The sequence below is a fragment of the Barbus barbus genome (genome assembly GCF_936440315.1).
Source record: "Barbus barbus genome assembly, chromosome: 29".
Taxonomy (NCBI): Eukaryota; Metazoa; Chordata; class Actinopteri; order Cypriniformes; family Cyprinidae; genus Barbus; species Barbus barbus.
This window is the reverse complement of record NC_136757.1, coordinates 16605495-16619704: the sequence shown is the minus strand read 5'-3', so window position 1 is coordinate 16619704 and position 14210 is coordinate 16605495. Positions and strand designations below refer to the sequence as shown.

Genomic DNA, 14210 nt, shown 5'->3' with positions numbered 1-14210 from the left:
ATTTTGAAAAGCTTTCTACACATCTACTTTTATGGGTACTCTCGCGAGATTTTAGTCCAAACAGACTCGTAACAACTTTGGCTAAAATGTTCGGCCATACAAGTCAACATACAGAGGTAAATTATAACATTTCTGCATACTTAACAATAAGGGCAGATCTATCAACTCGCATTGTGTTATGAATGAACAAGCAAGGTTATCAAAATACAGAGCTTATAACGCTACATGTGGGTGACAGTTTGATGCGGCGTCGAGACTTGACCAGCTGCAGACCTGCTAATCGGCCCCTGGCTGGAGGAGTCCGTCAATGGATCAGCTGTTATTTCAGAGCGTTTGTGTTGTAAAGTATTGATAGTTCCCCTTTTAGGCCTGGCCACATAATGACATTAATTTTGCTTTAAGTAACACTGTAAGACTTTGACATCCAAATTACTTAAAAAAAAAAAAAAAATGCAGATTCAGATAGATTTGGTGTCGGTAAATGTAATTTTGTCATACTTTCAATCTTTTTTTTTTAAATCACGTGAGGCAAGAAGTATTTCTGGAATGCCTACCATCAGGAGACACATAAGGTGTTTTACAGCGTTGATATTTTTTCTTTTGTATATCATAGCTACACAAAACTATTATGCGAGGAGAGGAGCAGCCAACTTTCTGTGGGCCTGAGATGTTCAAACCCACAATCAAAAGCAAATGTTTAAAACATTTGCAAGGTCACCGAAGAAGAGCGATACGGCACAAGTGCAAGTACTACATATATATAATTTACTTGAAAGTGTCCCAGGAAATGAAGTCTCAGGAATAAATTATTGTTCTGTTCCTTCAAGTATTAAAATTTATTGAGGCATAGAATTTTATAAAAGCATAAGTAAATGTTAGTATTAAATGGATATCTAACAAAGGACTCTTTTCCTTTTTACTCTCTTTTTTTTCACTAGAGTTCTTCATTTTTAAATGTCATTTAAAGTGCCAAACTGCTCCACACTTTCACTGCATTAGCTGCACATCCACTTTTATGAGGAAAGATGGTTTTCTGAAACACCTAGCAATGTGCGAGAGCAAAAAACCCAAGGTAACAGTTGTGGAGTTGAAATCAGGCGAGAGTTTACCTGCACCAGGTCTTCATTTGACTACATCTGAGGCTGGCAGTACTGATGAGATGCCCGAAGGACACAAGAATCTGATCTCTGAAGATGCTCAGAAAATCAGGAGAAGAAAAGCAAACTTTGAGCAACACTTGTGCCGTAAAAGAGTAAGTTAATTTTTTCTCCTTTTTATGTATCTATATACACTTGTATTCAAAACTTTGAGGTTAGTAAAAAGTTTTTAAAAAATAAAATAATGCTTATATTTAGCATAGATTACATATAAAGACATTAATAATGTTACAAAAAGTTTTGTATTTCATACAAATGTTGTTCTTTTGAACATTTCTATTAATTAAATAATCCTGAAAAAATGTATCACAGCTTCCACAAAAACATTAAGCAGCACAATTGTTTTTAACATTGATAATGATAATATATATTTCTTGAGCACCTTGAGCAATTTCTTGAGCAAGCTGTAGAAATTGATATTATAAACATACAAATCTCTATTCACCCTGTGCTGTTGCAGGCTGTAAGTGAGGAGACAGTGAGCCAGGGGCCCAGTGATTCAGAGATTACAGACCAAAACTCCACAGGTGAGTCTCATCAAACAGAAAATATTTTGCATAATGCAATTTGTTTGACTTGACCTTTCATTTCCAGTGTGATAAATGACCTAAGTACTATCAGGCACAGATTTAAACATATTTTTATTCAGTCATTATTTGATCATAGTGACAAAAATGAGTCAAAATTAGTTTAGACTGTCATTCCATCCAGTCATAGGATTTCAGTCATGTTTGATAATTTGAGTTGAATTTAGAGTGCATTGTTTTCAATTGTCATGCATGCTTTGTTTGTTGCTTTCAGACGGGCTTTAAAGTCTGGTCATTTGTGATCCTCAGTCGTTTATTGTATGATGTTGTTTTATAATCTGCTCAGAATTCTAAAAGTCATGCAGTGTGTTCCAGCCAAAAGTCTGATTCTCTGTCAGTCTGGCTGGCTGACAACAAGACTATGAAATGCAGTGAGTCTTGTGCATATCCATGTCCTCTGATCAGAGTGTTTGATATTTGTACTCTCTTTAATCTCAGGTGAAGGAGGGATAATGGAGGAGCAGGTGAGAACAGATGACCCAACTATATCCCCAGTGGATGAAGGAGATCCTTCATTAGTAGATCTCTCTGTGGTAGATCATAATGAGACCACCGTTTCAAATTCTGCTGCCAATCCTCATCCTATAGAGGCTCATGTCTCTGTACAGACTTTGGTAAATGAGATGTTCTCTGGACACACATCTGTTGAAAGCACCCTCCCACAAAAATCCAGATCCGATGCACAAGATCTGTGTCCGTTCTGTGGTTTAATGCTGCACAGGAAGAATCTTCAGGTGCATTTAAGAAGGAAGCACCCAGATCAAGTGTCAAATGAGGAGAAAACTGCCTTTGCTCAGGTGAAAAACCCAAAACAACAGAGACTCCCTTTGCGGCGACAACAACAGAAGGTGAGAGAAGTTCATCCTTTGGGAGGTTTCGCTGATTTTTTACTCTTTAGAGCAGGGTTTATGAGGGAACTGCATTGAGTTGTGAGTTAAATTAAAACAGATACATATAAATAAAAAAACACTTACTTAAAGAGTAATTTATTTGTTTACCTATATGTCATGTGACCAGCTACTCGCATCAGAGGATTGTAAATGTGCAAATGTGTTGTTAAATTGTCAAAATATTAACTTAAAATGTCAGGGGTAAATATTTTATGTCAAAGGGGTTTGGTTGACAAAAAAAGTTTAGGAATCCCTGCTTTAAAATACAGCCTTAAACAGACAGTTCACCCAAAATGAAAATCCTGTCATTATTTATTTACTCTCAATTTATTCCAAACTGCATGACTATTTAATTCTGGAGAACACAAAAGGTGCTATTCTGAAGAAAAGACCATCCAGGACATTGTTCAAAATTTCTTCTGTTGTGTTCCCCAAAAGAAAGAAAGAAAGAAAGTCATACAGGTTTTCAGTTTATGGGGGGACTATTCTGTTAACATTGTTGACTTGTCTCAGAAATTCCTTCTATACATATTTAAATAATAGGAAAATAATATAAATCATTTGTTAGAAATATAAATAATAATCCTAAATAGTTTCAATCTAAAGATAAATATTAACAGAAACACCCTGAATAATTTCAATCTAAAGATAAATAGTAACAAACGTTGCAGGCATTCTTTATACAGCCAAGAAGGGAATCACAATATCTTAAAACTGACGGGAAACGAAAAGACATTATTACGTGATTTTACATGCAGCAAAACCCAATACTTTGTACATGATACTATGGATTATATTATTATGCGTAGAAATACACAAGAGTTTTTCCAATACTGGCGCAGGTAAATAAAGATCATAGTGTCGAAAGTGTGATGAATAAACCGAAACCCCCCTCATAGACCGCAGAATGGATGCGTCCGCACCGAAAGTGCTTTGAAACATCGGCTCTCATCGACACTAGCGATTTTTTCCGATCTCACTCTTCTGTCTCGACGGTCCACTTCAATTCACTGGACCGGTGTGGATTATTGTTGGTGACATGCGTTGCGGTGGCGTCTGTGTTGTTGTTGTTTTAGCCAGATTTAATTTGCGCCCAGCTGACCCACATCTATTTTAAGGTGCAAACGTAAACGGTGCTACTTTTTAACGTCTGGTCACTCTCTTTTATTAACGTGTTGCTTTATTATTGACAGAATATTTTTAATGAGCTCAATGGAAGCGTAATATCGTTATCAAATCGCTATAAACACCAGTGAAATAAAAATAGGTTATTTTATATCGCAAAATGTTGACTAAATGTGTAACGCTAGCAATTTGTTAATTAGTTGCGTTACATTCAAAAAATGGAAAGTTTGATTTCTGCTGAGCACTATAGTACGTGAGATAGTATGTACTTCAGTAGTTTATATCATTCATATATGAGTTCATATAAGTCAGTGCACTCTAAAGTGTCAAAAATGGCCTGTTTTACAGTTTGAGCCCACAAGAAAGGCAGGTTCATGCTTGTTTTCTGTTTATGTTGACTCATATTGTATATGTCTGTGGTCTCAGATTGCGATGGAGTGTGAAGTCAGAGATGTGTTCAGACACTGTATCAGCTTTCCAGTGCCCATTTCTGCCTCTGTGGTCGCTGATGAGCTGGTGGACACTGCCAATGAAAAGCGTTGTATCACCACATTGACCCGTAAGTGTATTGGAGAGTTCTGTCATGTGGTTTTATGGTGTATTCTCTATTTAATTAGTTATATGACTTCATGATGCTTGCTTCTCAACTCTCTTTCTCTGCAGGTTGGAGTCAGTGTGATTTGGAGAGAGGGGTGAAATGGTGTTTCTCTCAGAGATGGACTCTACTGTGTAAACACGACACAATCGAACATGTGCTGCCGTCTGGAACAAGCTCACGCATAGAGAAGGAGTAGGAGATATATACATAATATGCAGATATTCATGTATCTCAAGAGATAAAAAGAAAGTCTACAAGTAAACAACACACCTGTAATCAAAATGCATCTCTCACTTTCAGGTTGCTCAGCAGCCATTCTCCTTCTGGGACTCTTCAAGCTGTCATCCGGGAGGACGCAGGACATCAGTACGTGGAGGTAATGGCTATCTTTGATATTTACATATTGAATTATTAAAGTATGATTCTTAATCCTCTTTTTTTCATTTGGTAGGTTTGGGGCCAAAATGGTCTGGAGAAAAGTTTGGACCTTACAGCTCTAAATAAACATGGAAAAGTGTATGAAGATGGTAAGAAACACTTTTATTTTTGTTTTCTCCATGTTATACACCAGTGGTTTCAAATCACTAACTGTCTAATAGAAATGAACCAAGAACTTGTATTGACTTTGAGGTCTACTTGAGGTTCACGAGACAAGGATGCATCAAATTGATCATAATTGACAAGAAATTCCTATATAAATTATACATGTATAATTTATATAAATAAATTCTGTTCTTAATCTTTAGAACTTTACATTCATCCAAGAATCTTGAAAAAAAAATGTATCACAGTTTACACAAAAATATTAAGCAGAGCAATTGTTTTCAAAATTGAACAATACGAAAGCACCAAATCAGCATACAGTATTAGATGACTGATGACTGAAGCATTGGCAACTGAAAATTCAGCTTTGCCATCACATGATAACTTACATTTTTAAGGTGAAAACAGTTATTTTAAATTGAAATAATGTTTCACAATATTACCGTTTTACTGTATATTTGATCAAATAAATGCAGCGCTGTTAAAATGAGAGACTTATTTAAAAAATATTTACAAATGTTACTGACCCCAAACTTTTGAATGGTTGTGTAGTTCAAGATACACATTTATGCTGAGTCATTCTGTAATTTGGAAACTAATGATTCTTTTTAGTAGCCAGTGGCTCTCTTGTCTTTTTTTTCAGTCTGGAGCCCAGATCATTATTTAAGGATATCTGTCTGATTGTGTGTACTTTGTTTCTTTGTGTATAATTAGCTCAGTTTGCATGTCTGGCCTGGTCACCATGTGAAAAAAAGTTGCTCTATGTGGCTGAAAAAAAGAGAGTGGCGCCATCATCGCATTCATCTGTTGCATCAGCCAATGAGGATGGTGGGCTACTGTTGCTTGAGGAACAGGTGAAATGTCTTCTCCCATATATAGTTTCATTCAGTAACCGTTATGGCTAGACTTTTGAAGATATGTGTTCAAGGTTTTTGAAATCATGTGTGCATTTCTCAGGATAAGAACATATATGTTGAAGACTGGGGTGAAGGTCTGGTGGGTAAGAGCTGTCCTGTCTTGTGTGTGGCTGATCTCAACAAAGGGGCAGTTATCTTATATGCTGGCGTCCCTCCGCATATATCACCAGGACAGGTGAGTCAAATGTATATTCTCATTTGTCTAATGGATAATCAGTTATGTTGTGCCGTACATGGGAAATGTTATATCAGCGATCTCAAATTCAATTGTTGTAATGTTAACTGAATTATAAAATACTCCTTGTTCTTTCTTAAGGCTCTGTGGGCACCTAATGGAAGGGGCGTGGTGTTTGTGGGCCAATGGAATGAGCCGTTCAGACTGGGCCTGAAATTCTGCTCTAATCGTAGGTGAGGGGAGGAGTTAAAGATAGCTTCAACAGCTATAATTTTTCCTTAGAAATATTGATCCAGTAATAATCCCACAATCCCTCAAGTGCTAGTATTTAATAAGATGCTTATATTAGAGAATTAATTCTGATTTTTCTTTCTTTTCCAGATCAGCTCTCTACTATCTGGATATGAAAGGAAACTGTGGTAAGTTAAGTATCTTTATAGGAGGGTCTATGTGTAAGCACCTTTTTATGTGCCTTTACTTCACTCTTTGGGCTTTGACTTGTATACAGTTTTGTGAAACTAGAACTGTTGGTCCTGTAACCTCTCTTTGTCCAATATGACCTGTCTTGGCCAGAGTGCTTGTCAGCTGAAGGTGTGTCTGTTTCAAGCCCTCGAATGAGTCCAGACTCGTGCTGGATCGTATACTTGCAGGGGCAGGTGTTTGGACCACATCATCAGTGCCTGAGAATGATGCTGGTGAGAACACAGTTCAATATATCATACACAAATTGCTTTATAATAAATGCTGTTCATTTAAATTCTTTATTCATTATGAACCTTGAAAAAATGTATCATGCTTTCCACAAGAATATTGAGAAGCACAACTTTTTTTCAAAATGGATAGTAATAAGAAATGTGTCTTGGTGATTTCTGATGGACCATGTGACACTGCAGATGGCTACTGAAAGTTCAGCTTTGCCATCACAGGAAAAAATATTAAAATAAAAGTGAATAATATTTCACAATCTAACTGTTATTACTGTATTTTCAATCAAACAATTGCAGCCTTGGTGAGCATAAGAGACATATTTGAATATGATGAATCTTACTGACCCAAAATAAGACTTGATATTTATTAGACTACTTTCTCTTTTTTGTCTCTTTTATGTCTTGCAGTATGATATGAAGAACAGAAGCACTTCGGTCTTAATAGATGTGGTCAGGAGAGCAGAAAAAGGTACTTAGATGAAAACACACACGCATACACAATGAAGAGTGACGTGAAGTCGGTTTTATTTGTATAGCGCTTTTCACAGTGGACATAGGTACGATGTCATGTCGCTTCACAGGTCAGTTTGCTGGTATATATGAATCATTGCCATCTCAATGCTGGTCTGCAGACAATGAGAGAATCTTCTTTAGCAGTGCCTGTGAAAACAATAAGGTAAACAAAACATAAATACACATGCACAAAAAATACCAGTGCTTGACAAAAAAATTGGGACACTGTTAAATATCTTGTATAGAAAACCTGTATGTCTCCCATTTGTGCACTGTGTGGATTCTTTCTGATTCATACCCCTGGTTTCACAGAGAAAGCTTAAGTCTAGTCCTAGACTAAAATGCAAGTCTGAGCTGTTTCAGCTGAAATAAACTTGCACTGACTGATCTTAAAATATATCAGTGCCCTTGTTTTGTCTCAAGATGCACCCCAGTAATGTTTTTTTCTAAGCATATAAAAATTACTAATTGAACTATGGCCTAATCCTGGCTTAGTCTAAGCCCTGTCTGTGAAACCAGGCCATTGCACACTGAGTCCGAAATTTTCGCTGCGTTTTTTCGTATTCCTCGTCCTTTCCTATCAAAATGCATTCTACAGATGCAAAAACGCAGAAAATTTAACCTGATCCGAAATTTTTTTGATGGAAGAAAGTTTCGGAGGCAGTGTGCAAACATGATTGACACAACGTGAGGTAGTATTTATTTTTTAACATGCGAAAATTTAGGACGCAAATTTCGGGCTCAGTGTGCAGTGACCTTAAGTGTTACAATTTTGTGATTTGCACCATCTGTTTTTCTAGGCAGTGTTCTCAGTTGACAGGACCACAGGAAGAGTCACACAAGTGTGCGGACTGGATGCTCTAAGACTAGGTAAATATGGAGTGATGTCATGACTTCTCTGACTCAGTAAGGAGGAAAGATATTCTAAGGCCGTTTGGTCACTTTACTGTCAGTGTCATTACTATGTTTCTTGCCAATTGTGACGGTCATTAATTCTGTCTGTGTGTGTGTGTGTGTGTGTGTGTTTGGTAGATGATTTCGGGAGTGTGCAGCTGTTGACAATACAAAAAGACCTGATGATGAAAAGCTGCTCATCTCCAAATCAACCTCCCTGTCTGGTGCAACCATACACACATGCACACACTTTTCAATAATAGTCATCTTTCACTGAAGAAACTGTGTTACATGTAACACTGTTTATTTTATGTAGAAAGTTGGCTTCCTCTCATCAGTTGATCAGACTGAGGATGTGCAACTCTGTAATGTGGGCGGAGCAGATGTGTATGAGGGATTTGATTGGCAGCCCATGCTAATCACACCCCCTTCTCAAGAGGAGAACCATCAGTTCTGTGAGTAAGATGGATATATCTTCACATTTACAGCTGCTACCAGCAGTATTTCTTTGTGATTTTACTCTTTCCTCTACTTTATATAGCTGGACTGAATTTTGGAGCAATTTTGTTGAAGCCGTACAATCTTCCTGAGAGTAGGAAAAGTCCTCTAGTGGTGAATATACATGGTAAGACTGACAATTGTTTTTGTTCATGACATCATTATTTCTCAGACATAAGTGATCAGTAAATTATTTGTCTGTGCAGGTGGTCCTCATGCTCATTTTGCTGCTGACTGGAACGCCACAGCTGCTGCTTTAACCAAACTGGGATTTGCTGTTCTGATGGGTAGGGTGTATATGTGGCATTCTAGTTCCTGTCGCAACAAAAAATAGAGAATGAGCACTGATTTAAAGTATGACTTTGTGTCACAGTGAACTACAGGGGCTCCACTGGTTTTGGTCAAGATGGTATAGAGTCTCTACTTGGAAACGTTGGCAGTCAGGACGTCAAAGATGTTCATGTGTGTATATGCACAAATAATGTGTACATATTGAGGAAAAATTAGCTCATTTGTCATTTTGTTTTGTCCAGAGGGCAGTGTTGTGCACTTTGCAGAATGAGACGACCCTTGATCCTGATAGGGTGGCAGTGATGGGTGGCTCTCATGGTGGTTTTCTGGCCTGCCACCTGGTTGGTCAGTATCCAGATTTCTATAGAGCTTGTGCAGCAAGAAACCCTGTGATCAACGCAGCCACACTGCTTGGAACCAGTGATATTGTAGATTGGTAACACACTCACATTTACATTCGCTAATAACCCTGCTATTAAAGATGAAAAAGTGTTTGCAGTAGCTGAAGGTGACTGTAATGCTGTTATGTGCTTATGCTGTCCCTACAGGAGATATTCCTCTGTGGGGATTCAGTATGCTTTTGACCGGCTGCCCACATCACAGTCCCTCACTTCCATGCTGGAGAAGTCACCCATAATACATGCTGCACAGGTGTATACACACACACGTTTACTAACCTAATCTAAATGTGTACATTGCATAGACTTCTATTTTTATACACCGCTAGTTATAAATACTGAACCCTAACTCTAACAGAAAAACATAAATATATTAATTTATACTCTTTTTACAAATGAGAACATCCCCAAAAGCTGTTTTTGGGAGGCTTTGTTAGGTATAACTCACTTCTGGCTACAAGTTTATCCCCAATAATATGGTCAGATAGGTGCACACTCCCTCATACACCTACAAACACAGGAATAGTGATTTTATATATAGTATTTCTTTGGGTAGCATAAGCTTAATCTAAATAGTGAATCTTAATATGGTTTGTGTACATGTGTGTTTAGATCCGTGCTCCTGTGTTGTTGATGTTGGGTGGGAGAGACAGGAGAGTATCACCTCACCAGGGTCTGGAGCTCTACAGAGCACTCAAGAGCAGGAATACACCTGTCAGGTACACACACAAACAAGCAACTGCGTTTAATAAACACCCATATTATACTGATATTACTTATAGTGATAGACTATAATTTGGACATTTTGGGATTGTTGTTATTGGCAATAAACTTTTCCTTTTGCAGAGTATGATACAGTTTGGGATCAGAAAGATTTTTTACAGGTTTTTTTTTTTTTTTTAAAGAAGTCGACTGTGCTCACCAAGGCTGCATTTATTTGATCGAAAATGCAGTTAAAACAGTAACATTTAAAAAATATTTGAACACATTAAAATAACTGTATTCTATTTTAATATATTCTAAAATTTTTAGAATTTTTAGGACTTTTTGATGAATAGAAAGTTTAAAAGAACAGCATTTATTTGAAATTGAAATCTTTTGTAACATAAATGTCTGTCATTTTTTTAAAATCAATTTAATGCATCCTTGATGAATAAAGGTATTACTTTAATAATAAAAAAGAAATCTTACTGACCCCAAATCTATGAAACTGTATGTTGTTTTAGTAAGTTTTAAGTTAAATAAATATTGGTTTCATTTGGCAATGTTTGCTCTTGGCTTTTGAAAAACCTACTGCAGTCAACCACTAATCACTATTTTGAAGTGTTCAGCCTTCTCTTTCTTTTTTCCTGTCTTTATCACACACATTCTCTTTTTCTCTCTTTGTCTGTCCCTCAGGTTATTGTGGTACAGTGATGAGGGTCATTCGCTGTCTAAAGTCAACACTCAGTCTGACTGCTTCCTCAACATCGTTCTGTGGTTTAAAGAACATTTAAACTGACGCAACATTTCTCAGAAACGCATATGAAAATATTAATCAGATACTTTTTTTTGTCTGCACGTATTGTGTTTGACATTCTTGCCAAAACTGTAAATGTCCATGAATGTTGCACTGAAGCTGAAGTTAAAGGTTATACAGGTCACTGTCCACTAGGGGACAGACCAGTCCATGTTAAATTAGCACTGCTAAAATGAGGGGTCAAATGCCAAAGGATGAAGTCATTATGTTTAGAAATCAGAGCTCATGTACTGTGATACTGAACTTCTCTTTTTAAGAGTCAGTATCTGAACATTCACCCTCTTTTGTTAGATGTTTACTCTCCGCTATGTTTTTAATGGACAGTAATGATCTTGCCAATATTTTTTAGATCAAATCTGTTTGACTTTAAATACAAGTACACGGTGACCGTTTGTAGATTTAAATTAGTTTGATTATGAAAAAAGTACATTTGGAATGGAAAGCAGAAGAGAAGAACAAAAAGCTATTTTCTAGTTTCTGAAATGTATCTATAGAGATCTTCAACATTCCATATTTATAAACATGATACGAGACAGAAATGTGTGATATTTATTTGCCTATCCACTGCTTCGGTGGAAGCTGTATCAGCTCACATGTCTAAGAATCTCGTGTCCGTTTCACTTGCAGCCGCTTAAGAAAGGTATTTCCCTCAAAGATTTCTTTGTTTCATAGGTTTGCAACATTTATGTTCTTTGAACACTTAATCTCCAAATCCTCTTTGACAGATTCATTTAGCTCTTGTGTTTCTATCATGAACTTTGTTTATAATGCTTTTTATTTTATTATTAGGTATTCTGGTTTGCCATTTGTGGCATGTTGAGCATCAGCCAGTTTTATGTTACAGTGTTTTATGGCCAATTGTAGCATGTGGATTTTCAATATTCTGGTGGCCTCAGGGGGCAGATTGCTTTATACCCTGTTAAGATTGCATTGCTAATGATCCACAGAGAAAGAAGTAGAACATAACAGGTCACCTGAGACCATTGCCACTGTGTGTGTGTGTGTGTGTGTGTGTGTGTGTGTGTGTGTGTTTGTGTTTAAGAGAGCGAGAGAAAGAAAGAAAGAAAGAAAGGTCTGTATTATTCCCCCTTTGATCAGGTTTGGTGTAGGTGTCTGGGTCTTAGGCAGGTCAAATATCATTAAAATTCTTTACTCTCTGTCTCAGTCTGCCTAGATGCTGAACGACATGCTCATAAAGGAAGATTAAAGAGCAAGGCAGAATTTGAGAATAAACACAAATGCCCAAAAAGCAGAAAATCATTGCTAGGGGGTGAAAAGATGAAAAGCAGAAGCAGATTAGAGGAAGTAGGGAGAAAAAGCTGAGTAGGTTTAGGGTCACACTGGAGTAAAATGAGCCACAGCTTAGTTGGTGTCTTTGTTATACTTTGGTTCATGTTGCTTCAGTTGCTTTAGGACATTACAAATCTTATATAAGTTGTTTTCTTTTATCTTAAAGTAGATCTTCAAACTGATAAACAGCTCTGCTCAGTTTTGTTTTCACCTAGTAATTAGAAAAAGGAAACAACACAAATTGGCTCACCTTACCACAGGCCCAAAGTAAAGGTGTGCTAAACCAGGGTGTTGCTGTGAGTAGTGGTCCATGTTCATCCAAATGGGTGCCCACCCAAAAGAAAACAATTTAAATGTAAATTTTAGCATAGATTTTTGCATGTCTTTTTATTGATTTATTGGCTGTTAGATCATTTATTGGACTATAATATGTGCTTGCCTCTGCATTGTTTCAATAGGATGTCTGTCATTGTCCATCATATATAAACTAGGTTTCTAGGCATTTCAATGCCACCAGTGCCAAAATACTTTTGAAATGTATACTTTTGAAAGTCTGAAATGTTAAACAATGAGCTACATAAAAGCAGTGTTATTGTATATTATTTATATATTATTAGGTCTCTATTGACATGACATAATGTGGAAAATTGAGCAAAAGGGTAAAAAGACTGTAAAAGAGTCCAATCCAGCGAAAGGGAGATTGTTTAATAGATAGTGGTAAGGGTGAATTAGGAGGGCCAGAACTGACCAGTCATACCCATTAATGAAAGAGTATACAAGTAGTGGGGCTGCTCGTGTGTGGTTATCAGTGTGTTTAGACAGAAGGCTCTGGGTGGGATTAGAGTGAGTAGAGGACATAAAACAAGAGCATTTCCACCTGCTTGTGATATGTTGTGTGAGTTTGTGCAAGCCTGAAAACATTACTACAGGCTCATAGAGTGTGAAGAGTGTGTTTGTGTTTATGTGTTCAGGGGGCCGGAGGCTAATAGACTTTTGGGGTAATTAGCATGCTGTTGAAAACCATTAATTCAGCTCACCTTTCCTCCCCCATGCTTCCATTCATGGGCCAGTCTGCAGCGCTCTACTCAGTTGTCACTGTAATGGATGAGTCCATTAGCTGCCCCTGGCAGGGGAGGTGATCGGTCAGAGAGTAAACTGGGTAAAAAGGGCAAAACTGTCACCAAACAACTTAAGCTAATAGCGTCGCCACTTTACTTGATGAAATGTGTTTAACACGCTCTCTTTTGCTTCGCTTTTCTCCCTCCATCCCTCAGATAAACACACATGGCCAGCACCTATTGACTCTCCTCTCTGCCGTCCTCTGTCATTTTCTCATTCCATCGCTCCCTCCCTTCCATCGTTTTGCCACGTAACTGCTGTTTCTTGGGAGTGATGGAGCTGGAGAATATTTGGAGAACTTATAAAGAACTGACATTTCCTGTCAGCGTTTGAGTGTTATGACTGGGCATAGGGTTAGACGGGGTGCTGAAACAATGTGTGTGTTCTGCAAGCAACAACAAATCCAGCAATTCACCAATTTGACGTTCACCAGTGAGCAAAGAAAAAAAATTCAGAACAGTCTAATTTTGTATATGCTCACTTAGAATTGGACTAGTATATAGTACACTGAATCCTGGCTATTATGAAAAATAGCATGTAAACATGGATTAGACAATAAAGAGTTCAAATATTATGCTATGGTACATGGTATGTATTTCTTTTTTCATTCTTTGGCTGTGTCCCAATTCAGAGGCTGCCTCCTTTGGAGGCTGCATTCAAAGACCGAATGCATCACGGGGGAGCATTTAGGGCTGTCCCATTTTAAAGCCTTCTTCAAATGCAGCCTTGAAATGCGTATGTCGCTTCCCAGGCCATGAAGGATACAACAAATGGACCTTCGTTGCCCAAACTCTCAGATTCATTGTGCACCATTGACAACAGGATCTCTAAAAAAACCAAACAAACAGACAAACAAAAAAAAAAACATAGCAGGCTGTGTCCGCAGTGAAGTTCAGCTTTTTATTAGGGATATTTCAGTTCCTTTTGGGCTACCAAAATCTTAAGAATGCCTTGCCCAAAGGGCTTCCAGGGATTTTGAAATTTTGCAA

The 14210-nt window shown here is 37.5% G+C and overlaps 1 protein-coding gene across 2 annotated transcripts; it reads left to right on the top strand.

Annotated features, from left to right (window-relative positions):
- Positions 1-33: 33 nt before the first annotated feature.
- Positions 34-12697, top strand: LOC306849053 (acylamino-acid-releasing enzyme). Of its 2 annotated transcripts, XM_079383910.1 has the most exons (26): positions 34-116; positions 614-747; positions 939-1252; positions 1618-1684; positions 2183-2592; positions 4186-4318; positions 4423-4549; positions 4658-4733; positions 4809-4884; positions 5615-5754; positions 5858-5992; positions 6134-6225; positions 6374-6411; positions 6566-6687; positions 7108-7168; positions 7281-7375; positions 8013-8082; positions 8245-8330; positions 8423-8561; positions 8648-8731; positions 8811-8891; positions 8978-9066; positions 9138-9331; positions 9444-9546; positions 9906-10012; positions 10692-12697. In XM_079383910.1, the coding sequence occupies exons 3-26, from the start codon at positions 1016-1018 to the stop codon at positions 10792-10794; spliced, it is 2865 nt and encodes a 954-aa protein (XP_079240036.1). In that variant the 5' UTR covers positions 34-116; positions 614-747; positions 939-1015; the 3' UTR covers positions 10795-12697. The 2 variants fall into 2 exon arrangements, with proteins under 2 accessions (XP_079240036.1, XP_079240037.1); XM_079383911.1 differs by lacking the exons at positions 34-116; positions 614-747; positions 939-1252; positions 1618-1684; positions 2183-2592 and adding an exon at positions 3567-3752.
- Positions 12698-14210: the final 1513 nt, after the last annotated feature.